This window comes from Crocodylus siamensis, chromosome 7, assembly GCF_052110815.1.
Source record: "Crocodylus siamensis isolate JL-2025a chromosome 7, ASM5211081v1, whole genome shotgun sequence".
NCBI classification, from domain to species: domain Eukaryota; kingdom Metazoa; phylum Chordata; order Crocodylia; family Crocodylidae; genus Crocodylus; species Crocodylus siamensis.
In genome coordinates, this window is record NC_143401.1 from 82,636,913 (window position 1) to 82,656,005 (window position 19,093).

Genomic DNA, 19,093 nt, shown 5'->3' on the forward strand with positions numbered 1-19,093 from the left:
AACGTGTTTAATGGCACTGGTGAAAAGTGCCCTGCTTTCTCTCTGATTTCAGACTAACACCTCTCTCTACTCAGCTTACAAGCACAACTTTTTTCTGACTGCCAGCATTTTAATCTTGTCCTTGCTAAATTTGGCTTGCACATCTTCACTGGCAACAATTTGCATCTGGGTTTTAAGTAACAAAAGTATGTTGCGTATTCAAGGAAGGAGTGAAACCATCTTGTTCTCCAATAAGCTATCCTGACTGGTAGTAGAAGAAGTAAAAAGTGATAACCTAATTTTTGTCCCTTAAGAAAGAGACTACTGTTTCTAGATTGTAATATTCAAATCTTAAGGAATCTATTCATCAGTGGCTAATAAGAAACTTTCTTTGGTGAGTGCAGGTAGCGTGAGCTAAGCTATTACGTTTTGGACAGTCTATGCATTATTTTTAAATAAGATTTGTAGGATTCCTCACTCTGGAGAAAAAAACATTCAACTAACCCAATCCAGTGCTTTATCAACATCTAACTAAAGTTGGTTTGCTACTGAACAAAGATTTCCCAAGCAGCAGCACTGGATTTATTCACACACAAAATCAAACTAAGTTCCTCTACTCCTTGGAGGGTGAGAACAGCAGAAGAGGCCATTTGCCTCTCTCATCAGTCACTACAGTCTGACTGGCAGAGACTGAGAAAAAGAAATTCCCTTGTTGCTAGTATGTGACAGGATGTTATTTATTTATTAATTTATTTTTAGCTTTGATCACTCTTTAACAAAAATCCTTTAACTGATTTGATATGGACATCCCTGAGAGCAAGGAGCTGGGTTAGCCACAGAAAGAAGTTAGTGGTTTGAGTATTAGATTCATTTAGTTCTTACACTACTGTATAATAAGTGTAGTTGAAACGATCCTTTCCTTTGACATTTCTGATGCTCGCACTTGTTATGCAAGGCATTGCTCCCAATACTTAAAGGTAAATGTTTTAGATTAGGCCAGCATGACTGTTTTATCAATGTATTCTTCCCAAGGAAACACCTGTGGCAGTGACAGATTGTTTTCAGAATATTTTTGGTGAAACAGTCGAGGGGAAAAAAAAAAAGAATTGGGGGAACCCTCCATGTTTCCATATGTGAAAATTAATAGGTCTTCCCATAGCCTCCTGGTGATCCTTTCCTTAAATATAACGGTATGGTTCCTTTGTAGTCTGTAACCTCAGATGATTCAAAATGTTGAAGGTGGATGATGCACAGACATTGTGATATCATTTGGGAAGAATATAATGTCCATACCAGTATACCGTATAGGGGATCTTCAGAAGAGCTCTGTAGGATTGGGGATAGGATTGATGGAGAACTTTTCATGCTTGCCTTTTGCCCACATTCCCGTGACTGCAGCATATGATTCTGGCATCGTCTTCACTTACAAAAGCAGAGCTGGTTATAGGACACTGTTAGTCATCTGTAGTCTTTAAATGGTTATATAAATGGTTATTACTGTTATGTTTCTTTTTTTAAAAAAAAAACGTATGGAGGCAGTAGGTGAAATATTAGAAAAATATCTCTTTATCATGTTGCCTCTGGGGTTCTCTAAGGACCTTAATTTACTGTTTTACAACTGACACAGACTGTTAAAATTACCGTTTCAATGTAGTCAAACTGCTGCTAATAATAAATTGATAATTTACTTCAGGATGTTTGAAAAAAACATTAGCCTGTAAGTGTTCCTTTGAGAAAAGTACAGGAAATAACTGTCATTTTCTCAATTGGATGAAATTGGATGTTAGTTTTCCAACTACTGATAGTCTCTTGTGTTCAGCTGACCTTCAGTAGCATGTAGGCTGTGGACAAGGCTGGGTTCGTGGCGCCTCCCTGCTGAAGCTATGCTTCAGAGCAGCCAACAGTGAAAGAGTCACGGGGTCTGGCAAGCACGTGAGATGATCCCTGGTTCCTGCTGCCAGAGTTCAGATCATTCATTTAAAAACAGACATTTATGTAAAATGCATGAGCAGCGTGGAGGGCAGGGACTGGAACTCGGGTCTCCTTTCTCAACTAAGCACTCTGACCACTAGTCAACAAAAATGCGATTGCTTTTTCATGTTACCCTTTTCATCACTAATAGGTGATGAACACTGCAAAGTGTTTCAGCTCCAAGAGGAGGGTGATTATGACCCCACCTCCTGTTCTGTTCTCGTGGTGAGGGGGTCCTCCTGCAAGATGTCGAATCGAACCCCTGAGGCGGATGTTGAACCTAGGTATCCTGTTCCTTATGCGAGTGCTCTAATCTTTAAGCTGTTACTTAAATTGTGGGCATCTGGCACCCCTATCTCCTCTTCCAGCTGCCATGTTTCTGAGTGAAGGTAATTGTGGTTGCTTCAGTTTGCTAGCAGGTATTAGATGTGCTCACAGCACACTCCTGGTATCAGGCCCCTTCAGAGGCAGAGCTTAGACACTGTTATGCCTCAGATATGAGTAGCAATACTGCTTAGGTGAGAGCAAAAAGAGACTTCATTTTAGTTTAGTTCACTTCCATCCTCGTTTGTTTTGACAATGTCTTGATAAAACATTTGCCATGTTTATGAATAAACATAAATAATATTTCCTGCTGGAAGTGTAATATCTGTGTTACACGCACGATTTAAACTTAAGAATGCAGTTCAACTTCAGTGTGGACTATAAAGTGATATGATATGTAAAAATCTGGAAAAAGCGTTTTGGAAAGAGGCGTGAGTAGGAATTCACTAAGTTTAGCTCTAAGCTAGTTTATCAATTAACATTGCAAATATTGCAATTGATTAACATTGCAAAACATGATTAACATTGCAAATATTAATTTTGTTAAGAATATTGAAGAACTTTTATACAACAGTTTAATGTCTCAGTGAAAGACAAAAGAAAGGGTACAATAGTTCTCTTGCAAGTAACAGGATAGTTAATTACTATGAAGAATTAGTTGTTGTTGTTTTTCCAGATAAATCTAGCTGCTTCCTACAGAATATTGCATGAATGTGCTTTTTGTATTTCTCCAACTTACTGGGATCAGTGTCCCAGTGCTTAAAAATGGCAACAGTGGTGCTTGAGATAAAGCTTTAGTTTGTGTCACTTTCCCCATTTTTAAGCTTGGGGATGCTTTTAGGAGTGGAGCCAAGTAGATTGAGAGCAGGTGTGGGCTGCCTGCTGCAGGCTTGGGGCTGTCTGCCCTCTGTCCTGGGAGTTGTGTGCTGAGTCCCCAGAGGCACAACTCATTGCCCCTACTGCTGCTGAGTGAGCAGGGGGTGCACAGCCAGTGCGCGGCTCCTGGGGCAAAATGCAGGAGGGTGGACAGCCCCAAACCCACAGCAGGCAGACTGCATCTGTCCCATGCGCAACTCTTGGAGGGCACATGCCCCCTTCTGCTTCCCCCATGGGGTGCATGTAGTGGCAGGGAGCCGTGCCCCCTGGACAAGCCACCCGCAGCTCCTCCCACTCCTGGCTCTGGGGTCCATTCATTGCCCTGGCCGGGCAGTGCCTGCCCCTGCCCCTGTCCCACCCCGCTACCTCCCTCCCTCACTGTGGGGGCCTCGATCTGCTCCCCCATGCCTCTTCCCTCTGCCACACCTTCCCCCCAAGGCTTACCTGCAGGGCGCTGCTCTGCACACTGCCAGGCTGCACTCCTGGCCATGTGCAGCTGCACACATGCACATGGCATCCAGGGACCCCAGGCAGAAGGCATATTGTATTTGTTGGCATATTATCAGCTACTCCAGCCAAAAAAAGACAATAGCCAATCCTTTTATCGGTGCCAATCCAATATGACACTGATATATCAGTGCATCTCTAGTGTTAAAATCACATTTCTTCAGATTAGCCTTTCCAGTCACATGAAATAAGACTGGCTATGTTTAGGGCACTTTTTCTAGCCCCTTTGTATGTATGGTCATCAGAGTGGATCCTAAGAAGGGCTGCTCAGTCATGATGATTGAGCAGGCCTATTGGACATTTTCTGTTGCATCAAAATAAATTGCAGGCCTGGAATTGAATATGTTCAAAGGCACAAATAGGGTTATGGACAACTTTAGTTTTAATGGGGAAGGGAGTTGCCACTCAGGTGGCTGTTGTATTTGCCTGCTCTTATAGCGGTAGCAATAAGCTGTAGCTGTAGCTTGCAGATCTAACAGTTATCCTGTAACAGCTTCCATTTGTATTATGTGATGCTGATACAACTGTGGATGTGTACTCTGTCTGTGTATGCCCTAGTGATTGTAAGATTGTTCCTGTTTAAGTTTTGTGCAGGTCATAGCCCAAAATGACTCTGTATTTTTACAAGTACAATATTTCTATATGGTTGGAAATATTCCAAAAGACTGTTGTTATAATTCCTTTAGAAAAGAAAAGCCTACTGTTTCTAAAGCATGTGACAGTAAATGTAAGTTTAAAAAATAATAATTTAAATGATTATATAAACATACCACTATTTATAAGTGAGAGACTTTTAAAACAAGGCTAAGAGTATTTAACTTTTTCTTTGCTGTAATGTAAACTGTTTTAAAGTTGACGTGTCATGTGTTTACTGCAGAAGAAAATGTTAATAAAATAAGTTGGAGGGAAAGAGTATTTTTCAGAACTTGTACTTTTATAGAAATCCTAGAATAACAAAATGCTGTTATAGAGCGCTATTATAAAACATTAGAACTCTTGTCCTGTAATTTTGTCTATATGTTTGTTATCTCACTTGATTTATATTTTAAAACAAATTAAGGGGCCAGCCTCAGAAAATCTTGTATGTATACATATTTATTACTGTGCAGTTCCTACTAATGTAGTCTAGAGCTGTGAGATTATATTTAGAGTAAAGGTATTATTTTAAAAGTGGCTGCTGGCCCTTAAGAACATAAAACCCACTGAAAGTCAGTTTGTCAAATCATACTTGCTTTATGTCTACCATCATGTCATCTGGTGATGAGAAGCTCAGGTGGCAGCCAGTACCTGTGGGCTTTTGGTGGCTCTGTGTGGCTTTAATTTAGCATCTGTACTACCAAAGTGTGAACTGCACTGTGGGATAGCACCAGTTGCTGAGCATCTTTGAGTCTTTCAGTTGGCCTTTGAGTAGTAGAAGCTGCCTTACTTGCTTTCAGCAAAGCTAGAGAAATGTTGCCAGCAGAGTGAAGGGCTCTGTTACCGTAGAGGGGCTTGTACTCTTGCCTGCAGAATTGCTGCCAAAACTTTAGGCAGTAATATAGCCTAGTCCTTAGGCTTCCAAGTCACTTATGGCATGTTTATGCTGCCTCTATGTTGGACCCAAGTCTACTGCTAAAGCAGCACACTTCACCTACTCATTCTCAGTCAGGTTGAATAAACGTATTTAAATGATCTGGAAGAATTCTCCCATGTTTGTTTTCTTGGTAGAAAAACTTGCTTTGAGACTCATGAACAGATATTCAAATGCTGAGTTCCTGAAGGCCAAAGAGCTTGTAGTGTTGATGCTGGGCACCTAGAACCCCTGGTGCACCCTTCTTATTCTGTTCTGCGTGCTCACTTAGTCTGCCTGGAGGAGATGGGAGCAGTGCACAGGATAGCCCTGATTGGCTGACCAGACTGCTAAGCATCAGTTTGTGTCCCTTACAGTACAGTGTGTGATTGTGAACTGGGTGCATTTTGCTCCTTGCTTGACTGGAGTAGTAGAGTCCAACCTAAGCAAGACTGTCTGCCTGGGGTAAGTGGAAGGGAGGGAGCAAAGCAGCCCGTATGCTCGATGACTGTGCTTTGTTATTGAATCCAAGTGTTCATTTAAAAAAACCCAGTAGTCCTGATGGCTTTGTGGTTGTGAAACTAAGCATAAAAATGTGAATGAGTCTAGTGAGCATTTTCCCCTCTGATTTGCAAAAATGTGAACCAACCAATAGCTTTTGGCAGTTTGAACTGCCTGTTTGTATCAGAGGAGCATTCCCTTTTAACCTGTTTTATTGGTTGATCATTTAATCTGAAACACCAATGTAATTTCTAGAGGTACAGTGATGCATCAGTCTGATATCGGATTGGTACCGATATAAACAAAATTGGCTGTATCGGAAATCAGCCTGAAGTGACCGATTCATTTGGTCAATTTAAATGCCTGTGCATGCACACAGCCTCAGCACAGCACAGCACACAGGAGGAGCAGAGCTCAGCGGCATGCAGTTGGTAAGTCTGTTGTGGTGAAAGGGGGAGAGGGAAGGGAAGGGACATGTGGGTGGGAGGGGAAGATCAATGCCTCCCACAGTGGGGGTGGGGCAGGGGCAGGCGCTGCTCAGCTGGTGTGGGGCAGGTGCTGGATGGAACTGGCTCATCGGGGGGGGTTCTGCTGTTGTTGCATGGACCTGTGGGAGGGCATGAGGTGTGCCCCAGATCTGCGTGGGGTGGGATAGGCGGGCTACAGCTGCGGGGTGGAGCTGGGGCTGGTCTCGGGGTGGGCGGTGGTGGTGCTGGGAGGGGGCTATGGAGGGCAGCAGGAGCACTGGAAGTGGAGCTATGGCGAAATTTGGTGTGGCTGCAGCCCCCTCTGTAGCTCCCCTCCCAGTGCTGTCACGGCCTGCCCTGAGCACAGCCCCTGCCAAGAAGAGCCCGGTGCAGCCCTGGCTCCACCCCGCAACTGCAGCTTGCCCACCCTGCCCTGCACAGATCCGAGGGCACCCCCCTGCCCCAATGGCCGCCTGGGTGTGTGCGGCAGCTGCCCCTGCTCCCTCCCTCCCTCCCTCACCGTGCTCCCTCCCTCCCTCCCTCACCGTGGGGGGCATTGATCTGCCCCCGATGCCCCTTCCTCCCTCCCCTTCCATCACAACAGATGTACCAGCTGCACGCAGCTGTAACAGAAATCAGATTGGTATCGACTGATATGCCTCCTTAAATATTAGCTATCAGTATCAGCCCCCCAAATCTCTATCAGTGCACCTCTAGTAATTTCTATTGTCTTTGATTGCAAACTGACCTAAATGCTTACAGGTGCCCGTTTCCTTCTCAGCTGCCAACCCCCCTGATAACTTATAATGATGCAACTATTGGTATAAAATAGAATCCTAGGATAACAGATAATTCATGTCAAAAAAAGAAAAAGGATGGGGAACTACTGTATTTATTGAACTGAGATTTCCAAATTAATTGCATATAATTTAAGTGAAGATGCCATATTGATTTCCAGACTGTCTCAGAAGGATCTTAGATAATGATTGTAGAGTATTCTGAACATGAAAGAAACTGCAAGGTAAATGCCATGTTTTAAAATATAATTATTGCAGTTTTAATCAACATATTATTTGTCACTGACTTAAATCTTTCATGCTGCTGCTGCTGTTCTTGTTGCTGTAAACTTTGATTATTTTTTTTCTTTATGTCCCTCTAGGCAAAGGGGCTGATTTGAGCAAGCCACTCTGTCGAAAAGCAAAAGATATACGGAGGGAAAGAAAATTGCAGAAACTACTTCAGAACCAGACACGCATGGTTGAAGACCCTCTACTTCAAGTGGAACCTCAGGTTTTACTCTCTGAAACCTCAAAATCCAAAACAAATCAAGCAAAATGCATTGAAGATTTCATTTTTAGCTCCTTACCTGAGGATGCCATACACCAGCTAGAGGTATTGGTGATTACATTACTACTGATTTATAATAATCATATGTAAAATAACTATTTTACCATTAGAATCAGTTTTTAGGGAAAAGGCTAGATGAAATATTTGACCTGGAAGAGACTCTTTTAAAATGGAAAAAAAAAGTTGGAGCACTGATAAGTGCTTTGTAGAAAGGTCATTTATTTATTTTTTCCTGCTTCTGAAATTTTTTTTTTTTACTATGAAATATGTACTTTTAGAGGAAGACAACTTTTGTCAAAATTTCTGTAATATTTTCAGAATCAAAAGTTGCATAGCTTTTATCACCAGGGTTTGCTGACAGTCTTTCTAAACTTTTAAATATACTTTAAAAATGCCTTTCAAGATTTAAAGATCTTAAATATGAGGGGGTAGAAAATAGGGTGTCAGTCTTTATGGTACTGTACTGAGTAACTTCATTGGGACACTAGAGGGCGCTCTGACTCTTATTTTCTGAGTAACTCATATTAGCTGTGGCTTTTACATCAGTTGACAAAATATTTTTAGTCATGGGGTATGAAATGAATTTTCAAATAAAAGACTGAATTCTCTGAGTGTTGAGAGAGAGATTCACCATGTTTTTCTGAAGTACCTTATTGTTTAGCCACCTTTAATAATGAAACTGGTGGGAAAGCAAGGCTTATTCTTGCAGATGGATTGATAGGATAACACAGACATCTGTCCTGTAACTGTATTTGATATAGATAAAGGTCTTTAGCAGGTCATAGAGCTTATGGGAGTAAATTTTGTTTAGCTAAGTGTATTGACTGCCATTATAGCTATTTTATAAATTATGAAAGACTTAATAGTATAATGGGTACTGGGGTGGCATGTTTTGAAGTCTGGAGAACTTCTTGAGCTTTCTTTCTCTTTTTTTATACTGGACAAACTCTTATTCCTGGAATATAAGATAGGACATCTTGCAGGAAATCAATAGCTTGGGAGCTATTGACCGCCATGGATAGTATCACTGGAAAATATTAACTGTAGTTGGAAAGTACAGTGCATTTTTTTTGTACTAATTGCATAAAAGAAAATTCACCCACAGTAGATTATAATGAAGATTTGAAGTGCTTTGTCATGTGTTTAACTTCTTTTTCCAAGTCTTCTAGTTCTTTATGGGTTAAGTTTCAGAGGAGTTGGGGAGAAAAGGAAGGGGTGTGTGTGCTCATTTTAAAAAGGAAGCAAGGTTGGCAAGCGGGGGAAGCCAGGCATATAGGAGGTGGAGATATAGGAGCTGAACAGGACCTGCAGGAAAGCAAGGATGGCTATAGAGAGATTATTTCATGGGGCACAGTAGATTGGGTGGGCAAAGACAGCCAACCCAAAACTGAAAACCGCATTGCATTTAAAGTATTCTCAAAATGAACGTGGCCTTAATTTTCTCTGGAGACCCAGACTGGAGGTTCTGTTTGTCCATGTGATGTCATATTTCACTATAAACTAAAAGTTCCAGTTCAGGTATTTTCATTTTATAATTTAAAAAGTTGGAGTGAGGGTAGAAGAGAAGGGACAGATGCATTCTTCTGTAACTCCTTGGTAATTTGTGATTCCTGCAACAGCTAACAGGTAGGAAATAGAAGTGATGAGGCATCAACTTTCATTCCTTTTTAACAAAAAAAAGTCAATTCCTTTGGAATTATCCCTATCAGTGGGTGGTCTCTGTCCAAAGACAGTAGTCTTCAGACTTGTAAGGCCTTGTGTGCTTTGCAATACTTTTCTAGCATGATTTGACCCTTCAGCATAAGCACATTTAAAACTGATGTGGGGGGCAGTGTTTAAAATGATGAATGATGCTTCACTTCTTGGCTTTAGTTACTGAACAATATTTACAGATTTCTGCTGTAGAGGTTTTGTTAAGTTTCATGTTTCATGCATTGAAAATAAAAGAGAACCTATTCCAATAATATGTATTTTAAAGTAACACCTGAAAAGTCTGAAAGGTTTGAGAGCTAATTTATTAATTGGCATGTTAAGTTTGATGTTTTAACACTGATCTTTCTTTCAGCAAGTACAAATGTATTTTTGTTTGCTGTTTTTGTTAAAAATTTTTATACAAAAAGAACTATGTAGTGCATCTGCTTATTACATGATATAGCAGTAAAAAATATTTTAACCTGTTTCTGAAGGTGAGGTTGGTGAAATCATCTCCACAAAGTTTCCAGTTCAAAGCCACATTTCAGGAGTCTTACCAGGTCTATAAACGTTACCAGATGGTTATTCACAAGGACCCACCTGATAAACCAACTATAAGTCAGGTCAGAAGGCTAAATACAATTTTATGCAAAACCTCAACTTCCCCCTTATTTTATGTCTTGCATGGACTCTGGGAGAAATAAATGTGGATTTCATATCCAATATTTACACTATATACATATACATGACCAAATGGAAGCCTGGAAAACCAAGGGAACAATGAATTAAATTCAAGCAATGTCCTGGAAGTGCAACCTGTTTGTATGTCTTATTGTAGGTATCACAGATCTGCAGCCAGAAATAAAAAGATATCTTTGTTTTGTCTCAAAGAATTTGGAAGTGTTCTATAGTAGAGCTAATAGGCATGGTTTAATACTGTATCACTTGCGCAGTGATATGGTGAGGGCCAGATAAAACCTTAACTTCAAAGCAGCAAATTCTGATCAACTTCAATGGGAATATTTGTGTGGGGAAGACAAGTGCAATATAAACGAAAATATGTGCAGAATGATTATCACTTGTAAAAAAAAAAAAATACTAGTTTAAGATTTACAGGAGTTGTTTAAAGCATTTTACTTCTCATTTAAACTCAAAGAAGAAATAAGTGCATTCCATCTAAATTACACATTGTTATAATGAACAGACAGCATGTAATGGTTAACCTTGCCAGGCAAATTATTTCTCTGAGACTAAACAGAAAAAAACTGCAGGAGTTTGGGAAAAGGCAGGGATATTTGATCACTAAATGGGAGACAAATAATTAAACCAATTTAAGTAGGGCTGTGCCATTAAAATAAGACATTTGTTTTCATAGAACAATTTAGAAAACAGCTAGGAAAATAATGTATATGTTTTATTATGCTGTTCATTACCACTAAGGAAAATAATAGTACCATACTGAGGATACATCTGAATTAAGTAAATTTTAATTTAAAATATCAGTTTAGTTAATATCACAGTTACAATCGCATGGGGTTCCCTTGCTTTACCCCATGTAAGATAGAATACTGATGGCTGAGGCTTTGAGATGGATAGGAGGAGATCTTACACTAGCCTTACCTTCAGAAGCTTGTAATATGAATATATACACTTAAACATTATGCTTGTATTTTCCTTGCTCTGAAGGTGAGGTTAGTACCTGTCTCCTCTGAGGACCCACAGTTCATATCATCCTTCAGCCAGTCAGCTGCCTTATTTGCCAAGTATCAGATGGCTATACACCAGGATACACCTTCTGACTGTGATGAGCATCAGGTACAGTTCACTGCATGGACCTCTACCAAGGTTTTTTTGATAAAGGTCAGATAAATAGTAGCACATGGGATTTCTTTGAACTACTCTAAATATTAAATCATTGCTTTTACAATTTGAGAAGGTTGGCTAATGTTCTGTGCCAGGTTTCAAAACAGACAAAACTTTCTCAGGTGAACAATGGACAGTTATCACAGTCATAACTCAAAGCAAAGTTAGTATTAATACTTGTAATTACATCTAACAGTTTTAAGGATATAAGATAGTCAAATCTCCACTTGAAAGAATAGTTAGCAATATGGTAATATAGATAATGAATAAATATGCTTTGTAAATCTAAAATGTTTCAGGTTTTAGATGATTTGTTTTGTCATAACTGTATACTTCACTATTTCACTTGTACTTCACCAAATTTTGACGTCGTATTACTTCATTTTATTACCTTATCCAGTACATTTTTTAATTATTATTTTAATCTCCATTTGTTCACTTTATGTTGCTAATAACATCACCTATGGTCCATTTGTTTTTCTCCTGAGAAAATCAAATATATTGCATTAAGAATATTGCTACTGTCTCCTAGTGGCAGACCTGGTCTGTTCTAAGAAGTCTGTCCTAGCCTAATAGCCCGCAGCTATTCAGTATGATATTTATGCTGTGTTTGAACATGTATGCTCAGAGAGAAAGACCAAGCAATGGTATTTTGCACAGGAAGGTAGAGTGGTTTATTAACTGTTAGGAGAAATGCTGGAGAATAAATGCTTTATTTTAAATCAAGACAAGTTTTACTTTCCTAATAAACAATTTCTTTAGTGGCCCATAAACTGCCTCTCTACCTTGCTGCTCTGTCAGGACATTGGGACAACAAGACTAACACTGTTTTTAAAATAAGAATGGCAATCTCTTTCAGTGACTGACTGAAAAAATGAACAGAAAAGAGCTCTATGTTACTCTTGTCTGGTTCATCTAGCAGTCAAAATGTTCCTTTAAAGAAATGTGTTTTAACATCCTCCAAATGCAAAACAGTCCTTTTTTTTTTGTTTCCCAAATTTCCGTATTATATGATTCATGTAAAATCATATAATCCTGAGTCGGGGGTGCATACCCAGGTTTAGCTAGGGTACATGTATAACTGCTTTTCACTTGCAGCTAGTCTGAGAGGTGTTATATTTTGCTATTTTGGTATTCCAGTCATAGCTAATCTTTGATATGAATTTTTGGGTGTTAATGCTTGGGTAGCTCTGAGAATACTGCCCCCATCTTTTTCCTCGTGATAAGTCAGAATTTCAGTAGATTTGGCAAGGGCACGATTATGCTTCAGCTGTGGTCACTGGTAAATAATCAGACAGCCACTTCTCTCCCTTCCTCCTTTCCTCACCCTCAACCCCCCCTTCCCCCCGATCAGATCAGAGACATCCAAGACTTTTTTCCTTATCTAGTCAGCAACACAAAATTTAGCCAGAGTTTTAGCTGTACATGAAATTTCTTATTGGCATGGGCTAGTAGGAAGAGAGAGAATTCCAAAACACGTTGGGGATTTCAAGTTTGGTGGTAAACTTCCTTTAGGGAGCCGTGTTGAATTCAGTTAAGTTGCATTCAGTTCACTGAGTTACTGTTATAGACACAATGGCACAGTGGCATTTTGACTTGCTTGGAGAACTGTTTGCATTGGTACACATATCACACCGAGTACTAGTAGCGCTGTGCCATTAGAAAACTTACCTTGGTCATGGATATCATTTAACTTGGCCCCAGAACCTCAGGGTTTTGTTTACAGGCAAGAAAAGTTATGGACACCCAAAGGTTATGTTGACAGAAGCCAAACTTTATACTACCACTTAGTTTGTTCCAAAAAAGGTCAAAACCTTCTCTTTTGATATTTTTTTGGCACATTTATTACAAACCAATGTTTTCTGATGGAAAAAGTGATGGAATGTTTCTGTAAGAGTAGAAAATTTAGTATTTGTCTATAGCTTCAATTCAATTCTGGTGTTTTCTTTTGGAGCAGTTTTATCCTTTTGCATTATTTAAACATAAGGTATTCCCCATCCCCCCTTGTTTAATAACATTTGGGTCCCCTCCCTCCCCTCTAAATATGTGTTATGGCAGAATAATTGCTGTTCAAGAAATTTAGCAGCAAATCTCTAGCAAACCCCACTGAGTGAAATACAGGCAGGAAATGATTTCTGACAGTTTATAATGCACATCTGAATGGCTTTTTATAACAAACAAACAGAAGTAACCTTTCTAATTCCAGGGCTATCATCCTACTGAATTTAAAATTCCTGATGTTGAAGGTGTTACATCTCCTTAAAAAAACAAACAAAGTCATTTAAATATTTAATGGGAAGTGTTAGGCTGTGTAAATAATGGGTTTGTTGTCTGTCTCTTACAGTAAATGTGCTATTACACTACACTTTAATTTCTTTTCATTTTTTGCTGGAATAGTGGAAAACTATACTGTTGCGTTTAAGTGTTTAGTAAAAGATGCAGATGAAATCAGTGTTGCAAAGATTTATTTACACATTTAAATTATATGTTTATTTGTGCTCCACTTGGGTGGTGGTTACATGCATATGATAAGCCATGCTAAGGAAATGAGTCAAGCCATAAAGTAAGTGCAGAAATTATTAAAGGTAGGAAAAACTAAGTATGGAGGAGGTTTGTTGTTATGCACAACAAATTTATCATAGTGTTCATGCTTATGCACCAGAGTGTTTATTTGTGAGGTGTATATTTTGAAGACATTTAGCATAAATAAATGGATAATGGATTTTGGGGAGTCTTCTATTGATTGTATTGTCTTTTATTCTGTATGTTCTGGAGCAGAGTACATTATCACTTAAAACACAAATTATATAGAGGCCCAGCAGCTCATGAGTACTTTAACTGTGCAAATGAACTGTAGTAAATCACATTTTGTCCACGTGTGTTTTCGGAAAAGGACGTACTCTTTTGCATTCATGTACAATATTGATTTGCTAGGATGGAGAAATGGTTTATATGGGTTTTTGAACTCACATTTTTCATTAGTGATCTGAGTATTTCTTATCTTTTTCTGCAAAATAGGCTCCTTATTTTTTTAGGAACATTATCCTTAATTTTCTGAGTACATTTATAAAATATTTGACTAAATATGTATGTGAAAGTGTTGGTTTTCTTTCAGCTGCTCTTGTTATTTTCTGCACTTCAAAATCACCCTGAGGTCAAACTCAGATGAACCATTCACTGACATATGTTTGAACTAGGCTATTGTTACCTGTTGATTTTTCTTCAGTGTTTTTCAATATATAACTGTAGCAGACTATGGCAATGATAAAGTAAAGTGTTAGTTAGGAAAGATAAAATAACTAGCTGTCATGCTGTTGCGACCAGGCAACTCTTTATTGCCTTTACAAATAAGGAATCAGTACAACAGTGTTTGATTTATACCTAAATTATATTTTGCCAAGTAAACTTGTTTCTTCTCTTCTTTAGGTAATCAATTAAGTCCAATTAAGTATCCAAGAAAACATTGTATTGCAGCACTAAATGTTTTGCTGTCAATTTACAGAGAAAATATTTTCCTTGGTTCCTCTAGTGATATCAGCTGAATTTCAGAAGAAGAATTTCAAAATAAGCAATACATAATTTTAATTGTTTACTAAGCATTAGTTTTAACATCAGCATAGAGGGCTGTGACGGAGTGTAACAGCATTTCCTAGTTCAGGAGGGCAAGGAATTAACGTAAGTTCAGCCTGTCCTCTCATGTTGGTGCTAAGAAGGATTCTAAATGGTCTTTGAGACAGAAATTGGAAAGAGAGACTTTCTGGTGGTCTCAAAGTGTTATGAGAGCTAAAATGAAGCCATGGGATTGAGCACAATCCCTAGAAATGACATCTTGTGCATGTCTCTGGGTGTGGCCTTGCTTTGGTGTTTAATAAAATGAAAATAAATCAGAATGAAAGTTCAGTTTACGCGAAAGATTGGTCAAGTGGTGCTTAGGGATTTATCCATGTCAGTGATGCTATTGAAAGCCACTAATCTTGCCAGTACTTTCAAAATTTATCCTGCATAATTGGATTGTGGTAGTTAATAATATTTATGTGGTATTTTTCTAAGGCTTCCCAGTGATTGTAGGTGTCCATAGCTTTTACATTTAATCTGTGGTACCAGATTAGCTACTGTACCATGGTTGTAGTGGAGACAGAAGAGTAAGCTGTATGTACATCTTGTTTCAACTAATTGATTTGGCTGTTTTAAGTAATAGATGCATACATATAGGCTGTTCTCTTTACTTTGTATAGTTGGTTGGCAGCAACTGATCAACAATGAATCATTGAAAATGTCGAGATTTATGCATCTATACAGGCCTTCAGGATTAAATTCTGTGTTGATAGCATTGAGATTGGCCCCATAGACCCTTTTGGGTGCATTGCTGGCAGCTGTTGCTACCCGGCCACAGTTTCTGATGATTGGGTGAAAACTTACGATTTTATGAAAAGACTATTGTGCAGTCCAGAGCATGCTAGACTGTGGCACTATGTTTTAATGATTGGTTAAAGTGTCAAGTACTGTGTCAGTTTCCAGTATGGAATCTTCAGAGCCGTTCTGAAAGCAGATCGTGATAATGTTGTAACCACTAAACACCTGAATGCACTCATTAGCAAGAAGTCATGTTTATGAATATTAAAGTACCAAAATGGATTGAAGTTCCTTTTCTTACACATGATTTGCATGCTAGTTGGCAATTCATGTGACTGTTTTTGAGATTAATTGCCTGTATTATGTAACCATCCAGAAAGGCTGTGTAAGTGTATTGAAGAAATTTTAAAACTTTTCTACGACACCTGGCCAGACTTTAACATGTCAGTTTCTTTTCTCTCTGCATTGACCTTAAATTAAGAAACATACCTAAACTGAGAAGTAGGTAGGTAAATGCTCTTTTATACTTCATATAATTTCTAAGGAACAGCAGAACTTTCACAATGAAATCCAGTGCATGGAAGTGAAATGGGTTATTAGTCCCTGCTGTATTCTCTTTATTTGGAGAGATCGCTATTTGTTATTCTGGCTGAACTGTAGGAGAGAGTAGGAAACCAGGGTAACCAGATGGTACTAGATGCTTTCACTTTATAAATTCATAGTATGCAGCTATGAAAGACGAGATGAGACAAGACAAGAAACTAGTTTTCCAGGTTGTGGGCTGCCTCTTAAGGGGGATATTCTTCCCCAACCTGAAAGAGGAGAATTAGTGATAGATATGCTATATTTTTTTTCGTGGGAGAAGTCTTTAGATGCGTATGTGCACATGTGTACACGCAGATGTTATTTGTAAGCCTAGCAACAGATATTACACACAAATTGATTTAAGTGATCAGGAACCAGTTTAAACCTGTAAGAGAACAGAAGCTCAGTGCATATAAACCAGTTTCAAAATGGCTGAAACTGGTTTAAGATGAACGTGGATGAATGTAGTATCAGACTTAATTCAGTCTGATACTATATTCATCCAGGTAAAACCGGTTTATGGAACTTCTGCCCCAGATCCCCTCCCAATTCAAGTTAACTCACAGCCCTACAGCATCCCATTCCCCAAAGCTGGGAGCCAGGTGACTCCCCTGGCCCCACCCCTTCCTCGGCCAGGGGGATCGGCCTGGTTCCCTGCTTGGGTGGGGGGAGTAAAGCCCCCACTCTGGGCTTCCCCCCCACACCTCCGCCCTACCCCCTTCCTTAGCTATTGCTGCCAGACACAGCCTGGCCAGGGGGGTCCAGAGTCGGGGGCTGGGGTGTTCCCTTCCCCCCCTCGCTTCTCCGCCAGCCTGCTGGCTGAGAAGGGGGCATGGCTAGGTGATCAGCCTGGGTCCTGGCTACTGCTCGAGTAGGGGGATTAACGCCTCCATTAAGAACTTCCCCCCGCCTGGCTCTGGATTTCTAGCTGGGCTGTGCCTGGCACGGGTTGGGTGAGGGCTCTACTCCAGCCTGAGCCAGGCTGATTCCCCCGGCTATGCTCCCTCCTCTGGCAGCAGAAGAGTGTGGGGGTATGCAAACTTTCTGCCCTGCCCATGCTGGACACAGCCCAGCTGGGGGTCTAGAGCTGGGGAGGGGGAGTTCCTTCCCACTCCTTCCTCAGCAGACCACTGCAGGCTTCCTTTCTGCCCCCTTCCCTTCTGCCAGGAAGATCCAGCTGGTGGTCTGGTGGGGCACTGTTTCTCCCAACAGCCTATCCTGATCCTGCCTGGGCTAAGGAGGGGGTATGATGAGGGGGACTCGGGGACTGAAGGAGAGAGGGAGAAATGCCCTGCTGGCGGCTTCCCCCTTCCCCTGTGTTGAGGAGACCCCAGCTGGGCTAGGCTAGGCTTCGGGCTCTCTGCAGTGGCCGGCGGGCTGGGGGACATGCTTTAGCCTCACCTTTGGCTACTAGTATGGGCCACTACAGGGGTGTGGCTGCCTTTCCAGTTTGAAGAGTGAATGTCAGTTTACTTTCTTATTGGTTTCATCGAGGCAGTTTAGAGAAGCCTGCAAAGATTTAATTGATTCAGCCTTGGGCTTTTTGACTGTTTGTACTTAGTCTTGCTGTTTTTGGACAGCAACAATAATCTCCATACTTCTGGGTAGGAGATTGAGGGGCATTTTCACAGAACATTAGTGACTCCGCTTCTGTACATAAGGCACTGTGACCAGTCTTCATCCCTATCCTGACTCCCTCGCTTCTAAGACAAGACATGTAACAGGTATTTTTCTGGCCCCCCCCCCCCCCCAAAAAAAATCAATAATGATATGATTGTTAAATCATGCCAGATATCAGCGTATGATCTTCATTTATAAAACTTCACTAAAAGCTAAAATATTGAATCTAAAACTACATCATTAAAATGACAATGAAAGGCTTTTGTAGTATGCTGAAATGCATAAGTGGGTTTTGAGTTTACAAATCCAAGTATTTTCACTTTTTTCTTAAAAGTAAATATCAGGATTGACAAATACTTATTTTATAAAACAATAGGCTGCCTTTACACATGCAGGTAAAAACATGATGGGATCTTTTGCATAATTCATACTATTGTGCTTCCTACCATGCCACATGTGAATGGCAAGTGGTAGGTTTGTGGGATTATGTATTAGATCTTATTGTGCCTTATTGTTGGCGTATGGAGAGCCTGATTACAGGCTCCCTCTACACTGGCAAGAAGCAAGCTTCCATAGCTGGGAGCCCCATGCACCCCAGCTGTGAGCTTGCCCCTTTACCCCCAAGCTGGAGGATTGCTGCTGCAGCAATGATCCCCTCTGCCCTGGGGGTGTGGGAAACTTCTGGGGATCACTGCAGGGGCTAGAGAATGTGTGTGGTTTCCTGCACCCTGGGGGGGGATCACCCCTAGAGATCATGGCAGCCAGGATCCCCTGGGTCTGGGGGTGCATGAAACCCCTAGAACCTGATTATTGCAGCTGCTGCAATCCCTAGGGCTCAGGGGTGCATGAAGGGGATTAGAGTTGCTGCAATCCCTGGGGCTTGGGGTTTTTTAGCTAGGCATGGTGCACCCCTGCAGTTGGGAGCCATGTCAGCTGACAGGGCTCCAAGCTGCAGGGAAGACTTTGCTACATGTTCAAATTAAAGCTCCACACCATTAGCTATAAAGTTAGTACACATTTTCAAGGTCTAACTTTATAGCTAGTTGGAGCTTTTTATTGAGTGATAGCCGCTTTGCGTGTGTAGCTTGTATCTAGGTAATTGCATAATTAATCATGTAATTGCATAATACCTGTAACATGTAGAGGTATTAACATTTACCATTCAGTTACAACATTGTTTCATTTATTAGCAAGTAAAGCTATTAGCATCATTTGTCTCATTTAATAAGAACTCAGGTAAAGTTCTCTTCAGTTTCTATTATCTGTTCTTGTGAAGACTTTCTAGTTATCATCTCTGCCAGTTGTGTGTTGGTGCGTCATTGTAGTTTTATCCCTATTTCAAGCTTATCTTCCATTTATTCTCTTTAAAGTTATGAAGGCTTATAATTGTGCCTTTATATCCAGATGAGCCTGCGTGTACCTCTTGCAGCGTCTCAAATCCCTTTCAGAAGCCGCAGTA

At 40.3% G+C, this 19,093-nt stretch overlaps 1 protein-coding gene across 12 annotated transcripts in view; it reads left to right on the top strand.

The window, feature by feature from the left end:
• ATE1 (arginyltransferase 1) overlaps positions 1-19,093 on the top strand; it is a 164,816-nt gene that overhangs the window by 22,606 nt on the left and 123,117 nt on the right. For 6 of the 12 annotated variants that reach the window (XM_090056727.1, XM_090056722.1, XM_090056719.1 and 3 more), the window contains exons 6-8: positions 7,334-7,566; positions 9,708-9,836; positions 10,900-11,028. In XM_090056727.1, coding sequence (XP_089912853.1) covers positions 7,334-7,566; positions 9,708-9,836; positions 10,900-11,028 — 491 coding nt within the window. The remainder of the gene's footprint in view (positions 1-7,333; positions 7,567-9,707; positions 9,837-10,899; positions 11,029-19,093) is intronic. The other 6 variants (XM_090056725.1, XM_090056726.1, XM_090056729.1 and 3 more) reach the window with 2 other exon arrangements.